The sequence below is a fragment of the Rhinolophus hipposideros genome (genome assembly GCF_964194185.1).
Source record: "Rhinolophus hipposideros genome assembly, chromosome: 18".
NCBI lineage: Eukaryota > Metazoa > Chordata > Mammalia > Chiroptera > Rhinolophidae > Rhinolophus > Rhinolophus hipposideros.
This window is the reverse complement of record NC_138064.1, coordinates 11394214-11413910: the sequence shown is the minus strand read 5'-3', so window position 1 is coordinate 11413910 and position 19697 is coordinate 11394214. Positions and strand designations below refer to the sequence as shown.

General features: G+C 47.3%; 1 protein-coding gene across 7 annotated transcripts in view; it reads left to right on the top strand.

Moving 5' to 3' along the window:
- The window catches only part of ADCYAP1R1 (ADCYAP receptor type I), a 57433-nt gene extending 52643 nt beyond the window's left edge, over positions 1 to 4790 (top strand). For all 7 annotated transcript variants that reach the window (XM_081079430.1, XM_081079431.1, XM_081079429.1 and 4 more), the window contains one exon: positions 23 to 4790. In XM_081079430.1, coding sequence (XP_080935556.1) covers positions 23 to 211 — 189 coding nt within the window. In that variant the 3' untranslated portion in view covers positions 212 to 4790. The remainder of the gene's footprint in view (positions 1 to 22) is intronic.
- The last annotated feature ends 14907 nt before the right edge of the window (positions 4791 to 19697 follow it).

Sequence of the window (19697 nt, the reverse complement as noted above, 5' to 3'; positions counted from 1 at the left end):
CCACCCACGTTGCTCCCTGCAGGTGCAGGCAGAGGTCAAGCGTAAATGGCGGAGCTGGAAGGTGAACCGCTACTTTGCCGTGGACTTCAAGCAGCGGCACCCATCCCTGGCCAGCAGCGGGGTGAACGGAGGCACCCAGCTCTCCATCCTGAGCAAGAGCAGCTCCCAGATCCGCATGTCTGGCCTCCCAGCTGACAACCTGGCCACCTGAGCTTCCCTCGCCCCTCCTCTCCTGCACACACAGGCGGGGCTGCAGGCGGGCACCAGCCCACGCATGTTGCACCTCTTCTCTCCCTTCGGGCAGGCCCTGGGCTGGAAGCTGGGCTCCCCGAGGGGGAAGAAGGATGCAGGGCGCCGATGGGTATTTCCCCTCCCCCCTGTTTGCAGTGGCCCCACCCACCATGGACCCCTGGGCCCTGCCCCACACATGTAAATACTCCTCAGATTTGGAAAAGTTGTCACATCCTGACTGAGCCTCTGCCCAGTGTCCCTGCTCCCCTCCAGCGGGTCCCCATTTCCACCACACCCTGTCTCCTCAGCCTCTGTCCTCACTTGGTCCTGTGTGTGAGGCCTTGTGAGTGAGGCTGACGACATTGCTTTGGGGTTTTGGATGACAGCCTCCCACAGTGTCTGATTCTCTGTGTCGAGTCCTTGAGTCTATTCGCACCCTGGGGCCCTTCTCGGGCCTGGCCTAGTCCCTGAGGCCGGCCAGAGGCCCAGCTTGGATGGCCAGAGTGTCCCTCGGTGCAGGCCCGATGTGAAGCTTCCTCGTGCTCCCCCAACATCTTGGTGTCCAGGTGCCCAGCTCCTGGGTATTAGGGCAATGGGACAGCTCCAGGACTCAATCAGAGACTTCAGCTGGGTGTGGGGCTAAAGGTCTGGGAAAGTTCTGGTGCTTTTCATTCGGCGCAAGAAGAATTGCTGAGAGCCAGAAAGGTGGATGTGATTGAAGAGGAGATGGAAAGAGTTTGGGTGGACCCATGGAACAAGACCTTCACCATCTCCATTATTTTACCCCCAACTCAAGGTGGGCAGGGGTTTGTCTGGTCGCCGCCCTTCTGCTCCTCCCACCCAGGCATCAGCTGTAGAAGGTGACGTCAGATGGATGCCTCAGAGAAACTACTCTGCAACCAGGCCTACCACCCAGGGCCCCATCCCGTTCCCCATTTCCCTTACGTCAAAGCCATGACTAGGACGAACCAGACTCCTTCCTGTGACATCAGTGAGTCCTGCAGCATCTTACACCTTCGTGTGCCCAAGTGCAGGGCAGCCCCACTCCCACCCTGGTGGATAATGAGGGAGCTCCAGCCTCCAGCTCTTGGGGCTTGCACTCAGCTACTGAAATCTCGGAGTCCTCTGCAAAGACATGTTCCTCAGCTCTTGTCATCGAACCACCACAGAAGGACACTTGGGTGCCCTGGGTATTCAGAGGGGAAGCCCCCCCCCAAACCCCAGGGCTGTTAGCAGAAGCTGCTGATGGAAAGTGTGGGCACCTGCCCCGGCTCCCCACAGTGTAATAATTTAAAATGGGGCAGAACCAAGTTTGAGGAAAGTGCTAGAGTGGTGTGGCCTGCGTGTGGGGCCTGCTTTATTCCATGTCAGCTTTGGGTGTTCCTGTCCGTGTGTTTGTGGACTTGTTTTATGATCATGTTCCGGGATGCTTGCAGCGTTTAGGTGGAGGGGGAATGCTGCTTTGCCAGGTTTTAGAAAGAGGACGGGGCCTGGGGGGCTTGTGGAACTGTTCGTTTCTGGAGAGGCCTTTGAAGTGACTGGAGCAGGGTGTAGCTGCTTGGTTTAAAACCAAGTCCTGTGTCCTTGGCCAGTGAATCACTGTGGACCCTGGGTCTTCAGCCAAGCCAGAGAGAGAAAGGAAGCTACCTGCCGTTTCCTGGGCACATTTGGCGACTCAGGCTGGCCACGGGGTATAAAGCGGCCCTCCCGTCCTGCACCTGGGAGACAAGTGCTTTCCCCAAGTGGCTGTCCACTGGCCACCTTGCACTTTGGGCCCCGTTGAGGGGCCTGCAATGCTTGAGAGGAGCCACAGGCTGGGATTCACAGACAGGGTCTGGCCCAGTCGGGCTAAGACCACTGAGACTGGACAGAGCGCTCCCTGTCTGGGCCTCAGTTTCCCCACTTGTGAGATGGGGCCATTTCTAATGCTTCTCTGGGCTCCGTATTTCAGTAATTCTCCAGCTCAAAACCGAAGCAGGTAAAAGGGTGTGTATCATTATTACGTGTACCATCTAAGGTTCTGAAGTGTCTGTATATGTGTGGAGGGTGGGAGGTGCTGTTTCCACTTAGAAATGGAACATTTGTCTCTCCCATTTGGATGCCACAGTGGAAGCTGGTGGGCTGGAGAGAAGGGTCATTCCCGGGACAACTGGACAGGTGCCGTGGGTGCAGACCCAGCCCTGTCCTTGGTCTAAGGCAGGGTGCCACAACTGAGTGGGCATTGGTTACCTCCAGATCGTGGGAGTGGGCCCCCCAAGTATGGACCCTATTTCTTCATCTTTGCCGCCACCAGCAGGTGTGCTTCAAAGGGGCTTTGACTTTGTATGGAGGTCACAAAACAGCAAAAAGAAAACAAGCCCGGATTCTTCGTGCTGCTGCCTGAGCCCTGGGCCTGCGTCCTCGTAGAGGTTCCAGGTTTCTGCGGGTTTGTGTTGCTCTCTGAATGAATTATTGCCAGTCTTGTGAGTAGGTGTGTTCGATGTATTTTGGATGTTCCAGGAGGTTAGGCAGCTGGCCTTCAGGATCACAGGCAGTGGGGGGACAGCATGAGGTCTGGGTAAAACCCTTTCTTCTCTGACCCTTTGTTTTCAAATCTGTAAAATGGGCAGTAAGGCTAGACGATCTGGCTAGCTCATTGCATCTCTGGAATTCTCTGTCTGAATACCAGCCATCTATTGGGAATGGACCCCAGGCAAGGATTGTAGATTTGCCTGGTCCAGGAAAAGATAAGAAATCGTGTTGAGTAAGGCGGGGTTGAGGGCTTTGGGAATGGTTAGGTTGTTTCCCGAGTCCGTGTCTCTAGAAGGTTATTACCAGGCAGGTGTTATTCTTGTTCTGTGCAATCCCAAGGGACCAAACTCATCCAGGGGAGGCTGATTCTCCTTGGGATGAAGAAATCGCATCTTCTGTCATGACTGTCCTGCCATGGCAGTGTCAAGGGACAGTCTCCAGTGCTGGGGAAAATGGGACTCCAAGTCGGGCATGCTGAGGCTGTCAGGGACCCTGTGCGGGGTATGAATGTGGGGTTTGGTGGCTCTAGTCCCCGGCATTGCAGGCCTCATGACTCCCCCGACGCCTGAGGCCAGGCCACATTCTGTCTCAGGGGGCAGCTCTGTGACCCTCCAGTGGCCTGCAGTGAGTACTCTAACCCCCTCCAGTCCCTGCACTGGCTTCTCTGGAGAATAGGGTCAGGGAACTGGAGCCAAAGCAAGGCTTGACATACCTAAGGCCATTTTCACCCACCTCCTTCATCTGACCCGTTCCCTTCCTGGAAGGAAAGCTAGAAGATGTTTTCCTTGTAATTGTGGGAGTACCCTTGACCCCCTCCAGGCCATTCCAAAGTGAAAGCAGGCAGTGCTTTGTCACCATAAATTCCTGTGTGAGCCCGGTGACCCTGGATGCTGCTGGGCGTCTCCCAGCTTTGCCACTGACCTGCTATTTGGCCTTCACTCCTTCCCCATGTACCTTGGGGGAGACTCACAAAGTACTAGAACTGGGAGGAGACTTAGAGATCTTCAGGTCAACCCTCCCATTGGGCTGATGAGAAAGCAGATGGGCCCAGCCAGGTGCCTGCCACCATGCTGGGATCCCATATGCTTTGCAAACCTGACTGAGGAAGTGGGACCGACAATATGTGTCCATCCCTGCCCATGAGCCCAAACGAGACCCTTGATAAAGCTTCTATGCAGAAGACATCCAGCCTTGCCCAGGACGGGTGCAGTTACAGCAATTGTTAGGACTCCAGAACGCAGGGGGAGCGATACAGTCGGTGTGTTGTGGGGAGACCTGCATGCTGGCTTGGGCTTCACCCCTTGCTATGTGCTCCAAGGCTGTGCCTTTCTGGGCCTCTGCTTCCTAATCTGAGAAATGGGAGCACATGATTTGTGGTCTGTCCCAAGGGACCAGGATGGGGTAGAGGTGAGATGCCCTGTGTGAAAGGGCTGTGGTAGCCAGACAGGTGGGGGCTGGTTATTGGGGTGAAGACGCTGAGAGGGACTCTATACTGTTTGTCAACAGCTTGAGCCCTCCTGGGTTAACCTTTGTCCCATTTGTTCTAACCACTAGCACTGGGAGCAGAAGGGAGGCCAGGGGCTTGGATGGACAGAGAATTCCAGGTTTATCTCCATCTGCTTATTCAGTTTGCTCTTGTGGTTAGGATGGAGAGACTTCCATGTGGGTGATGTCAGCGTTTCCATGCCACCCCCATGGAAATCCTTCAAAGATGTGGCACGTCCCACAAGTGGGCCGAGTGCCCATTCCCTCTCCTCCCCTTGAACTTGAGGTCCTGGGATGTGTCTGTGCGTGGCCACGTGTGTCTTGTCCTGTGTCTGTCCTCTGTAGCTTTGCCCCTGTGAGGGCTGGTGGGGGGCAACCCCTGGCATCCCAGATGTTGCTGTGGGGGCTGGGCCGGCCAGGGTTTCATCTCCCACAATAAAGACGAGCCCCATGGACCTCACTGCTGCTGCTGCCACCATTAATGCTGTGCTCACAACTGTGTCTCGGATTTTTAAGGATGTCAGACTGCTGTAGATGACTCAATAAATGTCTTATCATTTTTTCCTGGTGGCTGTAACTTGGCAGACGTGGGGGGCAGGGAGGCGAGGTGGCGGAAGGGGAGGAAATCTGACCACCCAGCACAATCCTGGGTCCAGTGACCTTTTAGATTGCAGAGGAGAAGTATGAGACTGGGTCTTCATGAGCTTAGGATGCACTTGGAAAAGTGAAGTACTGGCCTGAAAAGGACCGGCCGCATCCTGCAACGTGCGTGGCCTCAGGTCACTTGGATGTTTTGGGTGGCTAGATATGGGAGCAGCTCACACACAGTCTTTGTTGTCTCATGGCCTCCCTATTGTTTTGTGACGTTGGCCACCAGATATCCCTCAAGCTTGCCTCCAGGGAGCATTTCATTCCAGGTAACCACAGGTGCTTCACTGGCGGCCAGAGTCCCATCCCCTAATGCTTCTGGAATTTGAGAGCCATCAGACCCTTCCAGACGAGGTAACCGATTCCAGGTAACCCCCATTTCCTTGAGGTTCTATTGATTGTCACACCTCAAGCGCCGATTTTTATATCAGTCCACATTGTTAGTTGCTAGCCACAGAAGGTACTTTTGGCTGATAAGTCAGAGAAGGAGGGAGTTTAGGAAGATGCCGGGCAGCTCAGAATTCTTGTGAGCCTGAGGAACCAGAACTGATGACAAAGCTCTCGGCTGTGGCCGCCGCCAGCAGTGATGTCTCGTCCGTGCCAGAATTATTGTTTCTGCAAGCAGATAGCTTTGCTGCCATGCTCACCAGCAAATCAGCTTCCACATGCAGCCCCTTCCTCAAGTTGCTCACGTCTGAGTCACAAAGCCTCACATGGGTCCCTTGGGTTAGCTGTGTTCTACTGCAAGGGACGCTGGACATTTGACTGTTCTGGATTCGACCTTGGGAGGTTGGGCGCAGAAGTCTGGGTAAGTTTTCTAAACTTACCAATTGTATTAAGAAGTCCTGAAATACTAAATGTCCACCACCGCGGGCGTGAGGAATACAGCAATGGCAGAGCCAGTGCCATGATCAGGTAGGCCACGCTGAAGAAGTCAGTTCAATGGAAAGATGGCATGGGAGCCCTTCACCCAGCGAGGCCACTTGCCAAATGCAACCAGGTGTCTAGTGGGGGGTGTTCCCAGGTGGGAGGCTGGCTCGTTCTGCTTTCTGAGACAGACTCAGGGGAAAGGGAGAGAACGCCAAGTCTCCCTCCTTCTGGTTCATTTCCTTTTAAGAAGCCTCACATCTGATACATCTCATGGTACAACAGCTAATCACATGGCCACACTTCACCGGAAGGCAGGTATGGTTATGCATTGCTGATAACATTGGAAGAAGAGAATGGATTCTGGCTGGCAAACAGTAGTTTGTGCTGTAGCCTCAACCCCCCAGGTCTTTGGGGGTTTAGGTGGTGGTCACCGGTTCGTCCGTACCTGTGAGAAACCAGAGTCTGAGTGAGCCGGTGGATGACCCTCTGCTGCACTGGGAACAAACTCGGGGACGCAGTCTCCGCCTCCCCATAGGATGACCCCGGGGCACCCCCGTCAGAATTGTGGGAACTGTATGCCAACCCACAGGAACTGCTCGGGTGTGAGGGCGTGTCTGCCTCCCTGCTGGTTTCCTCCAGCCTTCTTGCTCTCATGACCGCATTTTCTGAGTGGATTCTGCTCTCTCATGGCTTCTACGTTATTTAATCTCTTTTTCATTTGGGGGGGTCATCAAAGTAATGATATAATTATGTAGTTCATAATTTTTTGGTCTTTTAATTTCTGTCGTTGCCCTTAAGTGAACTCTCTTCAGGTGCGTCTGAGCCGGCCACCTGCCCCCTGGCGGATGCCCCTTGCAGGGGTCCTTCTGGTTTGAACATGGAGATGGCTTCCCCCCCGTCCCAGATGCAAAGATTATTAATTTGACGTCTGAAACTCAGTCACCAAGAGCTCTTCTAAATTTCAGGATGCAGTCTTGTAAGTGCTTGTGTAGAGATAGTTTTTTTCCCTTGGCCTCTGAAATAGTTCTTTCCTAAATTCCTATAACGGAGAGGCTTAGGGGTGTCAATCTTTTTAGAAGGGCGGTGATGGAAAGAGGGGATGTGCCTTTCATCTATTTACGCAACAAATACGGTTGAGCATCGAACTCTTCATTTGACAAATATTTTCTGAATGCTTACTATATTCTCAGAGATGTTCTGCCGTTGGTAACCATCACAGATAAGGTCCTTGCTCTCAGGAGCTTACCTTCTAAAGTAAAGAAGGAAATAAATGAGATGATTTCAGGTAGAGGGAAGTGTTATGAAGAAACTAAAGTAGGATTTGATAAGTAGGGAGAACCGTGTGCGGGGTGGGCTGTGTCAAATAGGGCGGCTAACGAAGGCCCATCTAAGATGCAGATATTTAAGCATCTGAACATTCTGCCCCTCCCACCTTATTGACCCATCTTCTGGGAATCCCTCCAAACACCTCAGGGAAAAGCATTCCACAAAGAAGGACCAGCAAGAATAAATGCACCAAGATATGAAATACATGGCCATGTCTAAGGAAGGTTGTATCACTTTCCTAGGGTTGCCGTGGCAAATTACCATCAACTGGATGGCTTAAAACAACAGAAATCAATTCTCTCACAGTTCTGGAGATCCAAGAGTCTAAAATTAAGGTGTTGGCAGGACAATGCTCTCTGAATGCCCTAGAGAAGGATCTGTTCTGTGCCTTTCTCTTAGCTTCTGGTGTCGCTGGCCGTGCTGGGCATTCCTTGGCTTGCAGATACATCATTCCAGACTTTTCTTCAGTCACCATGGCTTTCTCCCTCTATGTCTGTCTGTGACTCTCTATCTTCTGCTCTTCCTATACGGACATCAGCCATATTGAACACCACTCTAATCCAGGATGACCTTCCCTTAACTAATTACATCTACAAAGACCCTATTTCCAAATAAGATCACAGTGACAGGTACCTGGAGTAAGGACTTCAATGTGTCTTTGTGTGTGTGGCTGCAGGGGGAGCACAATTCAACATCCACCAAAAGGCGCGGGCTTAGCGGACACACTGCTCTGACTTGGATTCTCATGGTTTCCCTGGAAATTCACTGGCTCCTAAGAGTCCGTTGCCTGTTAGATTACAACTCCCACAGCAGTGTCCCCAATCTTAGGGGGCCAGGTCTCAGCTGCTGAAGCTGGATGAAATTCATTCATGTGGGCTGGACCCTGATCTTCTCTCACTGTCCAAACAACCCCAACTTCCAAAGATAATGAGTGCCCATTTCAAAGCAGAAACAAAAGCAAACCAAAACAAGATTGTCACATGGTGGCTATACATCCTCATGGATGCTGGAAGACTCATCCAAAACCATCATTTCCATCTATTCCAACTCATATAGACTCCCACATAGAGAGTTTGGGAGTGAAGTCTCAGTTTAAATCAGCTTATTTTCCACCAACTTAATGGAAAGTGTCTTTGTTCTGGCGCTCAGGGCTTTCTCGCAGGCCACCCCTCTGTCATTCTCTCTCTTTCCCTTTCAGACAGACCCCACCCCACTCTGTTTTATTCTTGATACTTCCTGCCCCTCCTCCCAGGTCGTTCCTTTCTATCTTTGATCTAGACTCAGGTGTGGCTTGGTGGTCAATGTTTTCCTTGAGCTGATTCTCTTTTGGTGCCCGGGTCTTTTGGGTTCCCCTGATACTTAGGGGTCATCTATGGTTTTTCTCTTCAACCCTCTTCTCTTTAGACAGTCTCTCCATGAGCAAAACCACCCATTCCTATGCATTAACCAGGACTCAGTGGAAAATCCTGACTCTTCATCTCCAGACACAATCTGGGGGCACAGATGGGTTTCTGCAGTAAGTACCATGGAGAGAGCCGCGTGCACTCCAGTTCCAGCACCACAGACAGTTCCGAGACACTGTGCCTACCCCAGGGTGGGATCTTTGTGTGGCCAGTTTACCTGACGTGAACAAAGGCAGACCTAGGTTTTATGGGTTCTGAAACTCATATTTGTGTGGGGAGGTTCACTTTAATAAAAATGCACACATTTAAGTTAAACATGGGTATAATAATGAGGTGTTTTGGAATGACGAAAGTTGACAACTATCACAAATATTATAAATTCACGAAAGATAACATGATATGTGTATTCATTCCTCTACAATACCTTTTTTTGCCTGGCTCCACACATGCCAAATTTTGTTTCTCCACCACTACAGACACTGTAGGACATTTTCATATTATGATGTGATCTGTGGTCCTCTGCCTTTGTTTGTAATGCAGAATGGAACGAAACAACATTGAAGCAGAGAAAACAGTATTAGTAAAGACTTCTTCACTTTCTTCTGAAAAGCTTTCCACGAGCCCAGATCTGGTTACACGCCTCTGAGGTTATCGTGTAACACGCTGTCCTGAAGCCACACTGCATTTTTCACACTCACACAAGAAATATCAATGGCACATCTGTTAAGTTCTAGGTGCATTAGGTGCCTGGGATTAAAACCATGAGTTAAGGAACCGATTTCCTTTTTCTTATAGGAAAGAAAGTTGAATCAGGAAGGCAGAAAATACACTGGAAAACAAAGAAGCTAATTTCAGGTAGTGCTATGTATAAAACAAAACAGGGTAATGGGGTAGAGAAGGAGGGCAGAGCGGATTTCAGTAGGGTGCTCAGGACAGGCCTGTCACGCAGGTGGAATTTGAATTGAGACCTAAGGATGAGAATATAGATGTGCAGAGATCAAAAGAGTTAGGAAATGGAACGTGCAAATGGCCTGAGGTAGGAACAAACTTGGTGTTTCTAGAAATAGAAGAAGGACCAGTGTGGCTGGAATGTCTGTACCACAGGCTGGTAGGCAACCTTTAACTCCAAACACATAGAAATGCTGGATGAATGATGGCATATAGGCATAGGGATGTATTTAGCAATATAGCTGCACTGACAAAAGAAAGGGAAATCCCCAGGGGCAGGAAATAAGAAGAGACCTCAAAGATAAAGCAAGGAGTGTATCAAGTCAGCAGGAGAGTCATGATGATGGAGAAGTAGGCAGGGATGAGATCAAGGAGTGTCTTGCAGACCATGAGGAGAAACCTGGGATACTTCTCAAATGCAATGGAAAGTCTCGGGAGAGTTATAAGGGGGAGAGTGAGGTAAGCGGTTTAGATGTTGAAATCACTCTGGCTACCTTGCAGAGGAGACTGTAGGCTGGTCCAAAGGCTGCTGCATCGCCCGGATGAGAAGGATACTCACTTAAATTGGCGTGGAACTGTAGCAGTGGAGATGGTGAGAAATGACTCGATTTGGGGTATTTGGAGCTTAAGCCAAGAGGAGTGGCTCCTGGGTTGGGGACATGGTGAGGGGAGGAAGATGGTATTGAGTTCTTGATGGTGGTTCATTAATGGAGACACAGAAGACAGATGAGTGGATTGGAGAGGAGACCAGAAGAGCTCTGTTATAGCAAGGTCAACTTTTTATGTCATTGACTTTAGCAGTCAGGAAAAGAGGAGACATTTTGGGTATTTCAAGTATGAGGGATTTTAATAGGGGGCATTTGATGCTCACAGAACCATTGGAAAGGTTGATAGAATCATCCTTCCCACACTCAACCTTTAGCACCAGAGTGGCTAGTTTCCAAGAACTCACCTGGAAGCACATTTGAATTTCATGGGACTCTGAGAAGTGCCCCAGGCCATCTCGGGCTGCAGCAATGAAGGGGGTGGGGCATTCCCTAGGAGTAGCCTCTGTCCAAGCACAGAAATGGACTTTTCACAGGAGCTGCCCAAGAAGCTGCTGATATTCTCAGCTCCTACTCACGCCTGTTCTCTTCTCCAGTCCCCAGATTTCATGCAGGGCCTCTTGTGTGCACGCTTCAGCCCCCTGCCTTATGGGGAAACCAGTCCAAGGGAGCAGAACAGAGCTTCTCTGGGATGTAAAGGGTACCACTGAGGAAGTGAGGATGACGCCGGGTGCCAAGAGAAACCTAGGCCATGGACACAGGAGGAAGGTCGGGGGCATAGTGAAAAGTAGGCCAAAAAAAGTTTCAAGAGGGAAGGAATGGTCTTCTGTGCCAAAGGCTGTTACTGATTTATGAGATTTAGGACAGAAACCAGCAGCTGGCTGGGAGGAGGGTGGGTCTGTTGGAGTCAGCCCTTGCCCCCAGGCTCCACAGGGGCCGGACTCGGGGCTTGTATTCATTCATCAGAGTTGCTTCCCCTGCAGAGCACAGGACTCCTCAGCCTCCCCAGGGGTTTAGGACCTAGATGTCACCCTGAGGGTGGCAGGGCAGACAGCTGGATCCACGGGGTGTTGGTCACTTTGCAGTCCTTTTTGATTCTCGTTATTAAGGGCAGGTCCCAGCACCTTTAGGAACCATGGGCCTTTCTCATGACATCCAGGCCTCATCTCAGCATGCCCTCTGCTTCCAGAAATGAAAGCAGGCTGCAGAGAGGCCTGGGTGGGGAAGAACTGGCATCTGGCATGGGGAGGGCTGCTCATGGTGGGGGTCTTGCTTGCCTCCCACATTGGGTTGGGGCGGGCCCCAGTAGAAACCATGGAGAGGTCTCCTGTGGAAGCCCAATGCTCACCCTTACCTCCTGCCGGAAAGAGGGATAGATTCCAGGTATGAGAACCAGGCCCGGGGAACAGTGGGGTGATGGTAGAAAGGGCTGTGCCTGGGCAAGGGACCTGTCATTTTTCAGTCCTTATTTGCCCTCGTGAAAGAAGTTTTCTGGGGAGCAGTCCTTTCCCTGGAGTGAAAGGGATACAGCGGAGGGGATGGCGTTGAAAATGGAATGAATTCTACTTGAGGCAAGTTTAAAGAAACCCGGCCTTATATAGCTCACTCAAGTTTAAGGGAACTTGGCCTTATATGGCTCACTCAAGCAATCAAAATGTCAGAGCCAGCCCGGGCCCTGTGCCAGCGTCCTTGGTTTTGACTGGACGTCCAGGACCAGCTGGAGCCCCACGCCCGAACGGAACTGCACACTGAGCTCTGAGAAGAGTCTAAACACTCTGTGGGCCTGCATGAGACCCAGGCTGCCTGAGCCTCCCAGAGATACCAAGGCCTGAAGTTGGGCCCTGGCCCACATGGCAGGCCACCTGGAAGCACAAGTGCAAAAGGTAGGCTTTGGGAGCTCTGCGAATGGCCTGGTGAGTGGCGCAGCCTTGTCATTCATTTGCATCACGAGCAGATAGTTAAAGCAGGTCATGACCTGAATGGCAAGCTGGTGAGGCAGAGCAAATATAAAAAGTCTCAGGAGTTGAGAGCAACTTCTGCCCCCAGCCCAGATATGTATGTATAGGCTAATTCCCAGTCTTGATTTCTTTGGGAGGAAGTCAGTGCATAGGTTTGCACTGCCCTCTGTTGGTCACTCAGTTAACAGCAAAAGCAGCCCAGGAAAATCCCTTGAAATCACAGTTCTTCCCAACACCTTTTGCTGCCAGCCAGGCTTGTTTCCACACAATGACTCATAAATGAGATAATGAGGGGCAAGAGCAAGTTAAAACATTTACTATAATTAACATCAGGAGGAAAAACTTATATTTTACATCGCCTGTGAAAAAGAATGTGGCCTAGAGAGGATTTTGCAGTGCATTTCCTATAGGTGAAGCATACACTTAATTTTTTTTTTTTCTGATGTGGACATAAGAACGTCCAAACCTACAGAAAATTTTTATAAGATTTTATTTGAGCCAAACAGACAAGATGCCGGGAAGCAAGATCTCAAATGCTCCCGAGAATGACAGTTTTTCAGCGTCTTTTATACATTTGGAATTGAGGAGGGACCGCAAGGAAGATTACATGAAGGTGGGAGAAAAACAAGGTACAGAATGGGTAACAAGATTATGTGCTAACTTGAGGGTCGTCCCGCCTTCAAGGGGTCTGGAGAAGATGATTTCTCTGACATTTCACAAGAACAATGGACAGGGCTGGCTTAAAAACCTTTTCCTAAAGTGGTTATAGGCCTGGGATTTGACGACCCACAGTTAGGAATTTATGGTCCGCTTGTTGAGATGGTGGACTCGTGGGTATGGGATAATACTGTATCACCCTGTGAGGTTGCTTTTGATCGCTGAACTTCTGCATACCCCCTTTATTCATCCACAGAGATGATGCAGAAAATATTTTTCTGAAAACCACATAAATATAAGAGCCATATGTTTGGTGTCATTCAGGAAGTGACTCGGTGTCTAAGAATTTTCACACTTCATTGTAAACACAAGTGTACTCATCTACCCCTCATTCATTCCTCAGATTTTCATGGAGATGCTTGCTATGTCCTCCTCCCCCGCTTTGGGAGATACAAAGGTGAAAGAGATAAGGATCTTGATGTCAAGCAGTGTTGTTTGAGGGAAGATAACGAATGAGCTAACGGAAGACAAAAGGGAGATAGACGTGTCCTAGCAGATGCTGTTGGTGTGTGTCCAGGGCTCCTTTGCCAGTCAAGCTGCTGCAGGTGTGGGCTGCCCCTAACCCCATCCTCTTCTCCAGATAATTGCTGAGGGGTGCCTCAGCAGTAACACCAACCCTCCCTCCACACATCCTATCCAGCATGGCCTGTGCCCAGTGACTGACTGATGTGGGGTATGACATCCCGGCCCCTCTGCCTCTGGGTGGGACAACCTGTGTGGTGCAGTGTGCATGCCGGAGCTCCCTGCAGGGTCAGGAGGAGGCTGGCTGATTCTGCTGAAATGACGTCTTTGCCTAGCTCCCTCCTCTGTCTCTCCCTGCTTTCCTCACTCCCCTACAGTTTCTCCTGAGGGCATCCCCTTGATAAGTTACTTGCTTGAGAATCTCCATTTCAGGCTCAGCTTCTAAGGAATCCAGACAAAAACACGTACCATCAAAGTGGTCCAGGAAAGATGATGTCTAGTTTCAGGATCAAGAAGACCGTGCCTTAAAGATTCAGTTAGATTTGAGCACATTAGAGATATTCATTCCACAAACACATATTATTGACAAGTGCTTTCTAGGATCTGAGCGCTCTTCTAGGCCTTGGGGACACAGCAGCAAACATGACAAAGATGTGTTATCACTGGTACTTACATTCTAGTGAACAGGGATAGAAATAAGGAAACAAATAACGGATAATTAAATGAATTCAGCTAAGTTCTATAGTGAAAATAAAATGTTGTAACTAGTTAATGTCACCAGTTTTCTTTCCTACAATTCTCAAAAAAAAAAAAAAGTACCCCTGGGGACACATGATTCAGTTCAACCTTTCTCTCAACAGTTCTAGTTCTTTCTTTACATCCAATGATTCCGATTTCATTCATTGTCAACTTCCATTGAGTTCCTGTAGTGGGCAGTCATCTTAAACCATGGCATTGAACACCAAATGTTTTTCAAACCCTTCCAAAGGCTGTATGTGAAATCTCAGAATATTCTCGAGGCTTCCCAAATAATGTTTAAAGCACTGATTGAAGTATTTCACATCGTCTCCAGATTCAGAGCAAGGAGTCCCTCTGGAGGACCAACCATGCTATAAACTGGTAGGAGGCAAGTCCCCTGAACTCCCATAGTTTTCTAAGAAAGAGTGCCATGTGGGTGGGGCTGGCTTCTTGCTGAGAAAGTGCCTTGGGCACTGGGGGAGTTGGGTGGGGCGGGTCCCAGTGAGTCAGCAGGGCGGAGCTGCACTCACCAGACCAATTAGATTCCGATTTGCAGTAGTGGGGGGGAGCTCAACACAGAAAGCATGGTGCTCACCAGTCACGGGGAGGAGGATCTCACAGGAAAATGGCGACTGTCCCTGCTGTTTTACCACGAAGCCACACAACTCAGTCTCTCCCCCTACGTCTCTGCTGCCCCCTGAGTCACTGTCCTTCTGCGAGAGCCCAAGGTGAGCCAAGGTGCGTGTCTGTGAGCGAGTGAGGCTGTGTGGGCCTTTAAGAGGACATCTGGGTTTCCCATAGCCTTCTGTCCCACCTGGATGGTCAGGAATCCCCACTGTGTTTCACAGCCACACGTGGTGGGGGCTCCTCTTTCTGGCACCAGCACTCCTTGTGTGGGGCTGGGGGTGCCTTGCTTCTCCAGGGGGAATCTCCATGGCTGCAATAACCTCCCAAGTCTCAACTACCACTCGCAGGTGTGGGGCCAGTCCGTTCAGTAGCTCCGCCCCTCCTACCAATGTTGTCATGGCTTCTTTATATCCTTAGTCATAAGACTTCTGTCCAGCTAGACTTCAGACGGTTCTCCAGGTTGATTGTTCTATAATTTAGTCATAATTTTAATGTGTTCACGGATTGAGGCAGGCACAGCATTTATCTACTCTGCCATCTTGGATCTCAGTCAAGTTTTCGAAGAGAGTTTAATCCTCCCTTGATTCACAGAACATTTGCATGCTTAGGAAAATGCAATGTGTTTTGAAACTATGCCCCAAATACTTTGCGTCTAAGTATAAATAGGAGTTGTGTTCTTGGTCTAGACTTATATGTAACCCACGCTTGGCTCCGATTTTAAGTAAAAACCTACATCATTTTGCCGACACAAAGGTCTGTTAGGTTGAAAAGTTGTGCAGGATGTGGACAATTCTTTATAGTGTGGACCTGCCCTGTATATTGCAGGATGTTTACTATCCCTGGCCCAGCCCAGTACATGCCAGTTGCACTGCAGCTCCAATTGCCATGATAATCAAGCATGCCTCCTAACATTTCCAAAGTGGCCCTTAGGAGGCCATTTGTTCCCTCCTTGAGAAGCACTAAAGTCTCTTTGCAGTAGGTGCTGCTCCATACTTCCTCAGGACACCTAATACCACCCAGCATTCAGTTACTGGCAAAGCAGCTTCCTAACTCTCTTGAGCTGATTTATATAAAGCGAGTCTGTTAAGCTGATTTTTTTCATGTTACTGCAAGCTGAATGACTGATCCTTTGGGCTGATCCTCTATCTCTGATGGTGGCACCAGGACCTGTGATATAGGGTGGCGCAGTGGTGTCCAGAGGCCTGGATATGCAGATACCCCCAACTCCACCCCAGGCCAACACCCTAAAATGCCGTGGATATTTTCTGAGCATCCCTAAATTGTCCTCATTACATTAAGTCCTTTCCTCACCTCCCATGATGATCTCTGGGGTTTCCACCCCATCTCAGTGCCTTCCCATTATTCCCAGTTTCACATGGTCAGACTTGGTTCAGGAGATGGTGGTCATTGGGTTGGGCTGGTTCAGCTGAGACTAGCTGTCCATGGGGAATAGGAGTACATTGCAGGCAGCACATGTTCTTAGCTGCTTCTGCAAAGGATGGTGTTTCCAGGTTCTTGTGGCCCTCTGTGCCCTCCTCTCCTCCAACCCATCGTTCACCATACCTGGCTGACCTCAAACTTCACCATGGACAGATTTCCCTCATGCCTTGTTTTCCATGGCTACATTGGAGAGCAAGATTTAGGCGAACTCCCCTGTACCAGGTGCTGCTATGCTTTACAGCTCACTTCCTGTTGGCAGTTTTGGGGGAAACTGGGAATGCTCTCAGGCATTTGTAATCCCTGACCCCCATTTGCCAGTTTGGGGATTCTCTAGAAGGTTGATGGACAATCTGATTCTTGGGAATTCTGTGCTCTGCTCTCCAACTTTAGAATCGTGTTGTGTTGTGGCCTTTGAGTCAGCATCCTGCCCTTACAGTTCCTGTCTCTTAGAGCAGGCTCTAGCTGTATCCTAGGTCTCAGCTGGGTGGCTACTTTCTTGACCTTTGCTTCTGAAGGTTAACTAATAGACTTGTGTTTGGTGGGGGAGAGTAGAAGCCCTCTGTTCCCTGCCTCCAGACCCCATTTCCAGCTGGCACTCCATGATGGCAACAGGCATTATCTCTGGTAGACAGCAGGGGGTGGGGAGGGGCCTCGGATCTCATTTCCCAAATTTCTTTGACTCCTCTCTGGCCTGAATCTCATTTCCTGCCATGTTTCCATTTTCTGCCTCTGTCCATACAGGCTTTAGTACAGGCAGACATTTAGCTTTTGCAGTTCTGCACAATGTTTGATTCTCTGATTCTTGACTTCCTAGACCTTAACAAGGCAGAATCCTGTTTCCATTCTCATTTCAGATAGGCCAGCTTTGGTGGAACTGTATCACTTTTATAACGAACTTACTAGAGTAAAAGGAAATGGGAGAGGCTAAACTAAGCATGTAGGGATGTACATTGGCATAATAGAACTTCAAAGAAACCAAAGCAGTGATTACTTTAGGTCAGGATAGTCATTAACTTGGGGGGCAGGGACAGGACTGTGACCCCGATGCCACGTGGAGGACTTCCAAAGTAATTTAGGAGTGACAGTTCCATTGATTTGGGTGCTGGCTTACAATTTATTAAAGCTATACCTTTTTTGGTATAGTTTCCACATTTGTATGTATCTTATGTTAATTTAAACAATTCCATCAAAAGGCAGAGATGTCAGACTGGATTTAAAAACATAATCCAACTATATTCTGCCTATAGAAGACAGATTTTAGCTTCTAAGAAACATGTAGATTGAAAGTAAAAAGATGAAAAAAGATACATCATGCAAAGAGCTACCACTGGAAAGCTAACATGGTTATTCTGGTAGACATAAAGATTTTATAACGATAAGGAGTCAATCAATCAGGAAGCTATAACAATTATAAACACACATGCTTCTAATAACAGAGCACCAAAGTACATGAAGCAAAACTGACAGAAATAGGAAATTCAACCTTATTAGTTGGAGACTTCAATACCCGACTTTCAATAATTGCTAGAACAACTAGACAACATATTAATAAGGAAAGAGACTTGGTCAACTCTATAAACCAATTATAGGTTATAGACCTAACAGACATCTATAGAATATGCCACTTAACAGCAGAATAGACATTCTTCTCAAGTGTACATGGAACATTCTTCAGGATAGACCATATGCTAGACTATAAATTAAACTTCAGTAAATTTAAAATGATAGAAATAATAAAAAAATATGCTTTCCAGTCAAAATAGAATGAAATTAGAAATCAGTAACAGGAAAAAACTGGGAAGCTCACAAATTTGTGGAAATTCAACAAGACACTCCTAAATAACCTACAGGTCAAAGAAGAAATCAAAAGAGAAGTCAGAAACTACTTTGAGATGAATGAAAATTAAGATACAACATACCCAAAACTTAAAGGATGCAGCTAAAACAGTACTTAGAGGAGAATTTACAGCTGTAAGTGCCTACATGAGAAAGAATAAAGAAAAAAGTGTGTACGTGAATGTTTCTAGCAGCATTATTTGTAATAGCCAAAAGGTGGAAACAACCCAAATGTCTATCGACTGATGAATATTTAAATAAATGTGGTGTATCCATACAATAGAAATATTATTTGGACATAAAAAGGAATCAAATAATGATACATGCTACAACGTGGATGAACTTTAAAAACAGAATGCTAAGTGAAAGAAGCCAGTCACAAAAGGCCACATATTATATGGCTCATTGTTACGTAGGTCTAAGGAGGATTGTGGGGGATAGAGGGGATGATCGCTGAAAGGCGTGGGGTTTCTTTCTGAGAGGATGAAAATGGTCTAAAATTGATGTAGTGATGGTGGCAATATCTGTGAATATACTGAAAACTATTGAATTGTACATTTTAAATGGTGAATTGTTTGATATATCGATTATATCTCAATTAAATTGTTTTTAAAAAAGTTAAAAAATGAAACACCACTGAAAAAGAGAAACATTGCTGTAAGTAGATTTGCAGACATTTGAGTCAGACATATTTGGGAGGAGCTGTAAGTTCGGGTTTAGCTAATAATAATAATAATAATAATAATAATAAATATAAACATTAAAAGTTTAGTTTTTCTTATCTTTATCCAACTTAAACTGTACTTGTTTTTATGCAAATGAATACTATCATAGAATAGATTCTTATATACATCTGTCTTCGACATCTTTTTATATTTCAGTTTAGCTTTTGTAATTAGCTGTTAGGTTGGTGCAAAAGTAAGTGCGGTTTTGCAATTATTGTTAACCTTTTAAACCACAATTACTTTTGCACCAACCTAATATTTTAAAAGGCTATATACAGTTTTAAGGTGTGAATGTGCTAAAGTTTAGGTAATAAGTCTTCCTACCCTCTGTAAAAAATTCTCAAACTCTTCTCTAAAGTGACTGTGCCACTTTATACATCCACCAGCAACATGTGAGAGTTCCAGTCGCTCTGCAGCCTCGCCTCATTAGTATTGTTAGTTTTTGTTTTGTTTTTCTTTGCTCTTTCTAATAGGTGTGTAGTGATGTCCATTATAGCTTTAATCCATATTTCCCTAATGAGTTATGCTGATAAATATCTTTTCATGTGTTTATTTGCTACTCATATCTTTTCTTTGGTTAAATGTCTGTTCATACCTCTTACCCATTTCTCAAAATATTGGGTTATTTGTATTTTTATTATTGAGTTATGAGAGTTTATGAACATTTCTTCATTACATATGTGATTTACAAGTATTTTCCTCCAGTCTGTGGCTTCTCTTTATTTTCTTAATAGTATCTTTATAGTATCTTTATATTCTTAATACTATCTTAATAGTATCTTTAAATAGTATCTTTAAAAGAATAGACTTTAAAAAATTTTACAAAGCCAAATTTATCAATTTAAAATTTTATTTTGCTGCTTTTGTTTTCAGAAACATGTTTTATGCAGCAGGGAACAGAGAGATTTTGAAGAATTTTGAGCAGAGGAGCAACATGTTGAAAGAGACATTAAAAAAAAAAACTTATTCCAATTGTAGACAACAGTATAAAATTGAAGTACTAGAAATAAATCTAGAGTAAGAAAAGTCAACTGTTACAATAAATTAGGTGTGAAATAAATGAGGATTTAGGTAAGTGTGGTAACAACAGGAATTGCAGTTTATTAAAACTTCATCTCTGCTTAACAAGTGTGTAATAATGATTGCACAGAGTTCCTTACGGCAGTGTTAGGTGACTCCAAAGGCATGTCAGGAGTCCTCTGACGGGCAACATAAGAAAGCCCAACA